Raw genomic sequence first — 12,498 nt, 5'->3', positions numbered from 1 at the left:
AACTTCCAAAAGTCAGTCGAACTGATTAGGAACCTACACTGAAGTGCTTTTTATCATTGATTCTTGGTATTGTTACCAAGAACATCCTAAAATCTGCCCTAGCCGAATGGTGTAGGCTTGTTTAATAACTTCATGTGGGTTGGTGATCCAAAACTGTGCGGGTGAAGAACCTGTGTAGGTCATGTGTGACCTGGTTCAGATGGAGAAATACGTCAGCAGAATTGTAGATGTTATGTGGCTTAAACTAGCCCTTGTGAGGTCAGTTAGACCTGTAAATCTGTGACAGAAGGTTCTGTGTTACTGTGACTGCAATTTGATTTTAAATCTTACAGTGAGGTTTGTGTGTTTGTGAGTGTGTGGACTGTGGGAGAAGGGTTGTAGGTCTGAAACCTTCTGCTAGCAGCCTTTGTTATGGCCTCTGAAGACTCTGCAACCTCTGGAACTTCTTTCAACCAAGGAGGAATGAACAGCAGTCTTGACTCTATGAGCTTTCTAACGACCATTATTCCTTTAGTTGGCAAAATTTATTTGACATGGTCTAAGGAGATACGGCTGTACATCACAACCCGAGGTAAGGTACTGCTGAATATGATAAGTGGGACCAGGAAAACTGCATGATTATGTCATGACTTTTGACTATTATGCTACCATCGGTTAAGCAGAATTTTATGTGGGCTGAGACAGCCAAGGAAATATGGGAACAAGCAAGGTCAACTTACTCCAAGCAGAGACACTATGCTAGAATCTATCAATTGCAAGCCGAGTCTGCAACATGTAAACAAGGGGAAAGTAGCTTATCCACCTACTATTCTGCCCTCATATATATCTGGAAAGAGTTAGATTACTATCAGAACATTGATTGGGAGAGTGAAAAGAATGCCAAAGCCTACAAACAGTTAGTGTCACAGCAGCGGGTGTTTGCTTTTTTGTTAGGGCTTAATCCCATGTATGAACCCATTCGAATTCAAATTTTGGGCAGCAAGGATCTCCCTTCTATCCAAGAGGTGTATGCACTGGTTCAATCCGAGGAAAGTAGAAAATCTGCCATGAATCCCCCCAAGGGGGAGGCCATTGCTTTAGTTGCGAGAGGTAATACCAATTCAGCAAGAAAGGGAGATGGTCAGAAAAGGGTTGATGATAAAGATAAATTGTGGTGCACTCATTGTTAGAAATCCTGACACATAGGAGACATGTTGGGAATTACATGGACCTAAATAAGAAATCAGCACAAGAACAGAACAAGAAACCAAATCAGAAGAGGTTCACCTCGACTAACTTGGCCTCTCATGAGTCACAGGGTGGAGGAACTATTTTGAACTCTCAAGGAAAATATTATCTTTGCTTTCTATGACCATTTGGAGCAATATGGTAGGGCTTTCACACGCAAATTTTGGACCCACTCCTTCAACCTCTTTTGCTTCTTCCTTGGGTAACTTAGCTTTCGCATTCCATGTGTCTACCGATACCTCCGAATTTCCATAGATAATTGATTCTGGTGCTTCCAATCACATGAATGGTAAGTCAACCTCTTTTCCAATCATACACTCTTCTTTCTGGCAAAGATAAAGTGAGGTTAGCTTATGGATCCTTCTCTTCCATTGTTGGTCGAGGATATATATCTTTGCCATTTGGCTTGCCTCAGTCAAATGTTTTACATGTTCCAAAACTGCCTATTAATTTGCTATCTATTAGCAGCATTACACACTCTTTGAACTTCTCAGTAACCTTTTTTCCTCATTCTTGTGTCTTTCATGATTTGGCCACTGGGATGACGATTGGTAAAGGGAACATGGTGAATGGTCTCTGTGTGCTGGAGAATAAAGTTGGTCTTACGGCCTCAGAGTCTTTGAGTCAGTCAAATAAGAGTCAGGTTACTTTGTGGCACAATCGTTTGGGTCATATGTCCTTTGAGTCTTTGAAGTACTTGTTTCCGTAATAAAAGATCAGATGTTTCCTTTATGTAATAAAAGATCAGATGTTTCTTTTTCCATTGTGTATTCTGATGTTTGGGGTCCTGTAAATATTCCAACAGAGAATGGCTACAGATAATTCATATCTTTCATTGACGACTTCTCTCAATGCACGTGGGTATACCCTATGCACTCTCGAGAAGAAGTTTCTAAACTTGTGAAAGCCTTACAACATATGGTATACACAATTTCAGACAGAGATTAAAATTTTCCAATCAAACAATGCCGAAGAGTATTTTCATGGTGATCTCACATAATTTTTTGAAACTTGTGGTTCTCTTCATCGTAGTTCTTGTGCTAGAACCCCTCAACAGAATGGGGTTGTGGAGAGAAAGAATCGTCATCTTCCAGAGGTTGCATGGGAGTTGCTTATACACATGAATGTTCCCAAATTGTTCTGGGTGGATGTTGTAATGATTGCGGCTTATCTTATCAATCAGATGCCATCTCGTCTCTTGGAATATAAGTCCCCTGATCAGCTCATCTTCCCTATAGCTCCATTGTTTCCTATCCCTATGTGTGTCTGGGTGTAATATTTTGTCCATGATTTGTCTCTTACCCGTGGTAAGCTAGATCCAAAAGCCATTGTTTGTGTTTTCCTTGGCTACCCCCTTTCCCATGGATGTTTCTTTCTTTGAAGATGTCTTTTTTTCCTGCTTCTCCTTAGGGGGAGAGTCCATGTGAGGAGAAACAGAGACAGGTTTTGTTGCCTTCTCCCCCTGACCCTCCTCCATTTTAGGTCTTTTGTAGATAGCGGTACAAAAGTCAAGGCCGGGGTCAACAAAGTTCAATAGACACAAAGCATCCTAAAGTTGTGCAACCTATGCCATCGGACTCTCAAGGGTTGAATCCATCACTGCATCCAGGTACTATTGTTCCAATTAATGTCCTTGAACCCATTGATATTGATACTATAGGTGTTCAAGACTGCTATCAATCTTGATCACTAAGAAACTTCAGGTTCGAAAAGAAGAGAAAGTGAAGAAGAAAAAGGAGAAAGAGTAGTGAGAGAGCAATAGAACACAGGCTTTGAAAGGAAGGACAGAATCTCAATATTCTGCCATCGCCACTTCAATTTAATATTTATATGTTATGCTAGTTACATGAAAGGACACTTCTGCCCTTGGTGTTTACATCATACATAACAATATGAAATTGAAAAGTAAACAACAACTAGAATAACAGATTGACCATTAGCTATGACTAGATACATTCTACCCTATGGACAGAGTAGGACCACAGTTGTGGGGCCCACATCAATGTTCTCTACACTCCCCCTCAATAGAGGAAGTCTCTGTGGGCCCTGGGACTGTAATACCTGGACCTGGAGCTACAAATGAAATTGGAGCTGGCCTGGACTGTTGATGATCGGGGTCAACCTGCCTACACCGCTTGTGATAGACCCTCAACTCTTGATCCCTCTGACCACCCTCACCATTGCAGCTCCCCCTCAACTCCTGATCCCTTTGATCGCCCTCACCATTGCAGCTCTCATCACCTAATGGAATAGGTAAAGGAACTACCCCACTTCCACTGTTCTCCCCCTGAGGAGAAACCCGAGGATAATAGGGTGTCTCCTCAAAGAAGGTGACATCCATGGAGACAAACTTCCTCCCTGAGACAGGATCATAGCAGCAATAACCCTTTTGAGTTTGTGCATAACCAAGGAAGATGCATTTGGAGGCTTTGGGTTCGAACTTGGAGTGATGGGGTCCGAGAAGCTGAACAAAGCAGGTACAACCGAATGTTTTAAGGGGAATAGAAAACAAGCTCCCACGTGGGTGTAGAAGGGAAAAAGGAGATCTCATATCAAGGGCCCGGGAAGGAACCCGATTAATAAGATATACCGCCATGAGGATAGCATCACCCCAAAAGCGGATAGGAACATTGGAAGTAAACACGAGACTTCTAGCCACTTCCAAGATGTGCCTATTCTTCCTTTCGGCAACTCCATTCTGCTGAGGTGTATGAGGGCAAGAGATCTGGTGGATAACCCCATGATGAAGATAAGATGTCAATGGTTTAGCAAAGTATTCCTTTGTGTTATCATATCTGAGAACTTTGATCTTGGCATCAAGTTGGGTTAGGATCATTTGGTGAAAGTTTTGGGTCAGGGCAGGTACCTCATCTCGTGAACGCATGAGATAAACCCAAGAAAAACGGGTATGGTCATCAACAAATAACAAGAAATATCTGTACCCACCCATGGAAGGGATGTGATAAGGCCTCCAAACGTTAGTATGCACAATATCAAAAAAATTATCACTCCTTTTATTACTCAATAAATAAGGCTTTCTACAATGCTTAGCAAACTCACAACTTTCACACTGCAACTGAGACAACTCAATAGACTCAAATAAAGCTGGAAACAGACTCTTTAGAGACCGAAAGGACAAATGACCTAATCAGTTATGCCAAAGCATAACCGGACTCACACTCTGAGAAACAAAAGACATCTTCTCTACTGACTCTTTCTGACGGAACCTCTCCCCGAGTAGATAGATCCTATTCGTCTCACGGCCAATCCCAATCACCTTCTTCGTCTCCAAGTCTTGAAAAACACATCGATCAGGGAAGAAGGTCTGAGCAGTTCATATGCTTGGTAATACTACTGACTGAAAGAAGGTTAGTATCAAGCTTAGGAACATGCAAGACAGATGACAGGGAGATAGTATCTGATAACTTGATGTCACCCTTCTCAGAAATAGGAACCAGGGAGCCATCAGCAATAGATACTTTATCCCTACCAGAAGACAAATGGTAAGTGGTAAACAGTGAAGGCAAGCTAGTCATGTGATCAGATGCACCTAAATCTATTACCCAACAAGGTTCAGTAGTGCCTGGAGCTGAGGCATGGTAGGCTGAAGCTCAAGTACCTGAATGTGCGAAGGCAGATGTGGCAGGGGCTGATGGTGACTGCGGTGGCTGAGCTGAATTTCCAACTTCCTTTTCTAACTGTATTAGGGCAGCCCGAACTGCAGCTAAGGTCTCTGAAGATGTTCCTTTTGTGCCAGATGAGGATGCTGAATCAGTGTTCACGGCCACATGAGCAGTGCCCTTCTTGCTTCTCAACTTCGTAGGAACCAAGTGAGGATGCAGTTTCCAACATGTTTCTTTTGTATGTTTGGGCTTCTTACAATGTTCACATACCACATCCTTCTTGTCTTCCTTCCTCCTGTCCCTTTCTGAATCACCCCCCGATTTGGGTGTGACCGCTACAAAGGCTGGTGTGGGGGCTGAGGTTGCATCATAACTTTTCTTCTGGTCTCTTCACTGTGTATGAACGAGTATGCCTGAGAGAGAGTCACACTGTCTCTAGTCAAAATCTATTGCCGCACATTATCATACTCTGAATTTAGGCCTGCTAGAAACTCAAATACCCGGATTGTCTCAACCTGCTTTCTATATATCTGTGCATCTTTGGGACTCTCCCACTCAAGAGTCTCTAAGTGATCAATCTCACGCCACAGGGACTGCAAGGTAGAGAAATATACTAAAACCGGTCCCTCCTTGTTTAAGATTTTTCACTTCACGTTTCAATTCATATGCTCTGGCAACATTAAGGGATTGGGAATAAGTTTCTTTCATAACATCCCATATCTCCTTAGCTGTCTTTGCCCACAAGTAATTTTGGCTAATATGAGGCTGCATAGAATTACACAGCCATGTCATAACCAAGTAGTTTTCTTGGATCCACTTGGTATATGTCAGGTCTTCCTTGGGGGGTTCTTTCATATCTCCCAAGAGGTACCCTAATTTACCTCTTCCCCCAATAGCCATCACGGCTGATTGGGCCCATTCCAAATAGTTTGATCCATCAAACTTTACGATTGTAATTTGACCACCCATCTCAGAAACACTACCATAACTGATGTTCCCAAAGCTGCCTTCTGCCTGATTTTTAAACTTCACTTCTGTCAAGTCTCAAAACAGCACTTGGACTACCAATCACAATCAAAAAACAGTATAGGCCTGATCTGTATTCACAGTGTATGTGCACAAAACTGGGACAACTCTGATCTAAAACCAACTAGCCAACACAACAGTAGTTGTTCGTAGAGCTCTAACCCCTTAAGAGAGTTCGAAAACCCCAAAAGACTAAAAAATAGCTTAGAAGTAGGTCTGATATGCCTGGTAGAGTTAGGGTTTTAATCAATTCTTAAAGTGAACAATTCAGTTGCACAATCCAATCAGTACCGTATAGATAGACTTGCAGTAGGGTTAATAAGAAACCCTAGAATCTGATCAATGCTAACAATAAACTTGAGGACAGCTCTAGGTAGATCGCAAGGTTCACTCTAACACTAGGGCTTGCCGCAAGATCACTTTCAAACCCTAGAGCAAAGAGAAACAAAGTTGAGACAGTTCGGCCCAACAGTAGGGTTTGTTGTAAAACCCTAGTGAATCGAAGAGAGAAAACCCTAGAATGGTTCGGCCTCCCTCTCCAAATAGGTCCAACCTATCTTCTCTAATAGAACTTCTCTTAGAAAATAAATAACTTACAAGGAAAAATTGTTTGCTGCCTTCTAAGGTTACCCGAACCCTAGTCTTCTCTGATCCTTCCTGACCACCAACACTCTACAACCCTAACAAGCTTCCAACAGCTGCTAGCACTTCTGGCAATCTCCAAGAATCAGTTTGCGAACTCCTTTTCAGCTTCCAGTCCTAGGAGATTCTCATGTGGTCGGCTGGTATTAGACTCACACGAGAAACCCCAACTTGGCTCTGATACCATGTAGGTGTTCAAGACTGCTATCAGTCTTGATCACTAAGAAACTTCAGGTTCGAAAAGAAGAGAAAGTGAAGAAGAAAGAGGAGAAAGAGTAGTGAGAGAGCAATAGAACACAGGCTTTGAAAGGAAGGACAAAATCTCAATATTCTGCCACCGCCACTTCAATTTAATATTTATATGTTATGCTAGTTACATGAAAGGATACATCTGCCCTTGGTATTTACATCATAGCACATAACATTATAAAACTGAAAAGTAAATAACAACTAGAATAACAGAATAACAGATTGACCATCAGCTATGACTAGATACATTCTACCCTACGGACAGAGTGGGACCACATCTGTGGGGCCCACATCAGTGTTCTCTACAGATACTTCTAATTGTGATCTGGATCTTCCTATTGCTAAGAGGAAGGGTGTTAGATCATGCACCACACACCACCCAATGGCTCATTCCATATCCTATGAGAATGTTTCACCCTCTTTCCATGCTTTCCTCTCTGCTATTGACAGTGTTTCCCTTCCTAAGAGTGTTGCAGAAGCTTTACCTGTTCCTAAGTGGATAGATGCAATGAAGGAGGATATCAATGCCTTTCACAAAAATGGCATGTGGGAGTTGGTAGGTCTTCTTGAGGGAAAAGAACCTGTAGGGTGTTGGGTGCAAATGAGTATTCTCTGTGAAACCTAAGGCAGATGGCATAGTGGAGAGGTACAAGGCCTGTCTAGTTGCAAAAGGTTTTTCACAGGTGTATGGAGTTGATTATGTAGAAACCTTTGCACTTGTAGCAAAAATGAATTCTATTCTAGTTCTCCTTTCTTTTAGCAGCAAGTCTAGATTGGGAGCTTCATCAATTGGACATTAAAAATGCCTTCTTGAATAGTGACTTAGAAAAAGATATGTACATGACCCAACCTCCAGGTTTTTGTGCTAAGGGAAATGAGTATAAAGCCTACAGACTGAAGAAATCTCTATATTGCTTAAAACAGTCTTCGAGGGCCTGGTTCAATAGGTTCCACAAGGCAGTTCAACAGATAGGCTTTAAGCAATGCCAGTCTGATCACACACTCTTTGTGAAGAGAGGACAAGGAAGAATGGCAGTTTTAATTGTGTATGTTGATGACATTATTATCACCAGTGATTGGGACTCAGAGATACAGAGATTGAAGAGATTCTTGGCAACTCAGTTTGAAGTGAAGGATTTGGGGTTGGAATTGAAGTTGCCCACTCTAATCAAGGTATCTTCATCTCCTAAAGGAAATATATTCTAGATCTCTTGAAAGATATGGGGAAGCTTGGAGCAAAACCTGTTGACACTCCTATAGATGTAAACCACAGGCTTGGGAATTGCACTAATGAGCCCATAGCAGACACAAAGCAGTATCAAAGATTGGTGGGCAGACTTCTCTACCTATCTATGACAAGACTTGACATTGCGTATGCAGTGGGAGTCCTTAGTCAATCTATGCATGCTCCCAAGGCCACACACTCGGAGGCAGCATACAGAGTTCTTAGATATTTGAAGAAATTGACAGGGCTCCTATTTGAAAAACATGGGCATATGAAAGTTGAGGTTTACACTGATGCAGATTGGATTGGTTCTATTGATGACAAAAAATCCACTAGTGGCTATTGTGCCTTTATTTGGGGAAATCTTGTTACTTGGAGGAGTAAGAAACAAAGTGCAGTGGGCAAATTGAGTGCAGAAGCTGAATTCAGGGCCATGTCTCATGGTGTGGTAGAACTTCTATGGATAAAGAATCTCTTGAGTGAATTGGGCTTTCCTCTCAGTGGCCCTATGTCACTCTATTGTGACAATAAGGGATCCATCAAGATTGCAGCCAATCCTGTTCTCCATGATAGAACTAAACATGTAGAGGTTGACAAACACTTCATCAGGGAAAAATTGGAAAAATGAGAAGTTTGCACTCCCTACATCAGCTCTAAGGAACAACTTGCAGACATCCTTACCAAAGGATTAAGGGATGATTGATATCTACACCCCAACTTGAGGGGGAGTGATGTAATCTTAGTTATGTGCCGCAAGGGCACTTTTGTCTTTTCTTTTATTTCTTATATTGTTGCCCTAACATATAAATACAAAGACCCGCGCCGCCAACTATTCTTCTTCTTCTTCTTCTTCACCCCTTGTGGTTGGGATACGGCTTTGTTCAGTTAACTTTAGTTCATTATCTCAAATCTTTGCCAGATGGTATGAAAATGTGACTCTATTAGGTGTCATTATCCCCTCGTTGGAATGTGGAAGACTTGTGTGGAGTAAGAGAAAAAAAGCATATATTTTTGCATGATGGACCTACTTTATATTTGAACTGGGTTTATGTGGGTTTACTTGGCTTGTTGCTGTTTCTGTTTTATGTGAGATGCACATGCATGTGCCAGCTGCCTGGCATAGAGACTGGTAATAGTATGCATTATGATAGTAAATGTTTCTTGACACGCCTGCTTGCTTATTTTGCAGGTTGATTTTGTCATGGAGATACTCTCCAAACTTGTGAGTAAGCAGGTATGCTGGCTTGACCAAATATTTTGTTATATTTTTTGTTGGTGCTATTCAAGTGTGTGTGTGTGTGTGTGTGTGTGCATCATGGTTTAGCCCATTTCTTTAGGGGCCAATATGAAGGACTACGGGAATCTCTTTTTCCCCCCATATCCCCAGTATATTGCCTATGCATCAATGATATTTCAAATGTCATCGATAAATCAAACATTTAATGATTAAAATTTCATAATTTCATTGAAACCTTCCTTCATGTTGCTAATATCATCCTAATTTTTCCAAAAAGAAAAAAAAATGGAAATTCTGGGTGGGATGACTAGCTTATGATTATGAATGTGATTCAATTGGTGAGTAATTGAAAAAAAAAGACTACTGGAAAAGGGAATTCTCAATCAAATAAAGATATATAATAAGGTAGAAATATTTGTTTAATGGTAACGAGTTAAATGTTTTTGGTAATCAGTATACCTGTTTGAGTCTCTTTATCTTTTCTTGTTTGATATGTACAGTTGTTTATTAGGCCTCGTTTGGTTCATGGGAATAGGGGTCTGGAATCAGAATCGGAATGGGCTATTCCGATTCCAACTGTTTGGTTGGGCGGAATCGGAATCCCATTCCCATTCCTGGTGGAATGGCATTCCTTCCCCCTTCCTTGGGAATGAAACCCATTACTGCTGACTCCAATTCCCATTATCATTCCTGTCTGAACCAAACAGACTTGGGAATAGACCATTCCCATTCCGATTCAGATTCCAACTGTGAACCAAGCAGACCCTTATTGTTTTTGAGTCTCAAATGTACAATTATTACCTATTCTATCAAAGTGTCATTAACAAATTCCATGTTTATAGTAATCTTTCCCTTTTTTTAGATTCTCCAAATATCTTAGTGAAGTATCTTTAAGTTTCTTATTTCTGTATGGAGAAGCATCCATCGGAGTTGAAATCATGGACCATGGTTTTAATGTTGTTATTGTAGTTTTAATGGTAGCATGGTTTCTTTCTTACAGATATGGAAGATGCCAAAATTGTGGGTAGGGTTCTTGAAATGTGCATATCAGACACAGCCACATTCATTTCATGTGCTATTACAGGTTTGATATGGCATCTTTCTTTGAATAACGAACTGTTCCTTTCTTATTGGCGTTTACAGTTAAGCGTCTGTCCCCTTTATCCTGCTTGCAGTTACCTCCTCCACAGCTTGAGAGTGCTCTTAACAAGCATTGTAATCTCAGAGGTCCCCTTGCTGCTTATGCCAATCAGCCAACTGTAAGGGCTTCACTGCCAAGGTACATTTTTTGTTGACCCATCTGACTACTGATCCCATGCCAGAAAGGTGCTGTAGGTTTGTGCATCTTTATAAGGGGGGTTGTGTATTTGATTCTTGAGTTGATTTGAGGAGCACGGATGTGGTCAAATCCAGAATATGCCATTCTGGTTAAAGTTTTTTTTTGTTTTTTAGAGGATGGAGGAGGGGGCTTGCCTGCCATATGCTATAGTGGATGGACTGCTTTGGTCATGTGTGTTTTCCCTTCTTTTCATGTGACAGCTCCTTCCCCACCTGTTTTTTGCATTGACAGTTGGGCCATGTTGTAAATTTTATATATGTTTATTAATAATCCCCATGTGCAGACTGTTCTCTATTTCAATATAGTATATCTCAAAATTCCACCGGTTTTTAGTATCAATTTTTGTGTTCAAGCACAAACTTCTTGTTGAATGAGTTAAACATGTTGTAGACCTTTGGGTCTTGTGCTCTCTATAGGAAGTGAACCTTGTTTCTTGTGCATTTTGCTTTGTTATTTATGAGCTACTTCTTGCCAAGAAAGATGTGTTCCTCGCTTACCAGAAAATACAAGGAATAACTTGCAAAAGATTAAGTATTCATGGCCTATATCATTATCAGTTTATCACCATTGTCATCATATGTAATTTATCTCACTATGGGATTGGCAACTCTATTCTCATTCGTCCAACAACCTAAGCCTATGTCTCCATGTTCCCTGAACCCAGTCTCTTCATCAACCTAACCCTGATCTACAGCTACTGCACTTTCATTCTGTGAGAGGTATCTATTATACATTTGTAAATACTTGTATAGACCTTATGTAATAGGAAACCTGTCACAGAGAGTATAGAAGTGCAAGAAAAAATGAGACAGATCCAGACTCCCAACTTACACCAAAACGAGTCCTTATTTGTACATTTGTTGTCTTCATTTTGTGTGGCCAACCTTTCTTCTAAAAAGTTTGGCTAGTATTATTAGAGTCTAAAATGTACAAGTCCTTATTTGCACATATGTTTATCTTTATTGAATGTGTTTCTTGATTGCTGAACATTTTGTCTGAAAGTTTTGGCTAGTATTATTAGTGTCCTATTAATTTTAGTGTTGTGTTGATTACAACTCTTGTAAAGCACATCCATACTTCGCTATCCACTTATCTCTAAATCTATGACAGACACTTGCTCAATTTCACCATCCTATTGCTATTGGATAATTGAGCTGTGACGGAAAATATGATGCTTAAACTTCAACCTATCTGCCCAATCTCTAATATTTTGTTCATTAAATTTTGATCTCTACAATTGGGAAGTTTAACCCTTGGAAAGCTGTCCTTTGACTTTGTTGTTCTAGTACTAAGTTTCATAAGCTAACTTAAGCTGTATAAAACAGATCGATGTTGGCGGTTCTGGGTCTTGCAAATGAATCACATGCACAACGATCTTTTCATGCACCTTCTCTGCACACTTCAGATGCAGGTTCTTCGGTTCATGGTGCAACACTAACGTGACACCTATAGCCATTGAGCTCTAGAACTTGACTAGCAGCGCTTCAATCATCATGGAGGGTGAGAAAATGTTTATTGGCCCCATCCCATGGTTGCTATTGTTGAAAAGGAACAACAGTGGACGGCCCTGATAGACCTTGTCACGTGAGGTTATGAACAATGGGCGGATTTTAACTGGTTAATAGCATGGAATCAGCGGGAAGGAATCATTTTATAGAGGGAGGAGAAATGTTGAAGAAAAGGATCCCTTCTTTGCAAGCCCGTAGGAGAATGTATCATAGTTGTATCTTATTTTCATTTTATTAGCTTATCCTTTTTTCCATCATAGTTTGATGATTTATGTTCTTTCCCGTCCCAATCTAGGGCTTGTTCAATAATATCTTTTGTTGAGTCTGTAATTTGTAGTTAAGTTTTGATCAGTCACGAGCGTCTTCCGTTTTAAATCTCTGTATTGTTGATTCTGAATGTAATGGCTATTTGCTTTACCTCA

General features: G+C 40.7%; 1 protein-coding gene across 1 annotated transcript in view; it reads left to right on the top strand.

Moving 5' to 3' along the window:
• The window catches only part of LOC148850727 (symplekin), a 60,344-nt gene extending 47,846 nt beyond the window's left edge, over nt 1–12,498 (top strand). Inside the window, exons 24-27 of the mRNA XM_088946133.1 lie at nt 9,182–9,226; nt 10,230–10,313; nt 10,405–10,508; nt 11,894–12,498. Of these exons, the coding sequence (XP_088802259.1) occupies nt 9,182–9,226; nt 10,230–10,313; nt 10,405–10,508; nt 11,894–12,011 (351 nt within the window). The 3' untranslated portion in view covers nt 12,012–12,498. The remainder of the gene's footprint in view (nt 1–9,181; nt 9,227–10,229; nt 10,314–10,404; nt 10,509–11,893) is intronic.

The sequence above is a fragment of the Nelumbo lutea genome, chromosome 5, assembly GCF_056320005.1.
Source record: "Nelumbo lutea isolate HS-2025 chromosome 5, American lotus-T2T, whole genome shotgun sequence".
NCBI lineage: Eukaryota > Viridiplantae > Streptophyta > Magnoliopsida > Proteales > Nelumbonaceae > Nelumbo > Nelumbo lutea.
Note: the sequence above shows the minus strand (reverse complement) of the source record. Positions and strands in the feature narration are given on the sequence as shown.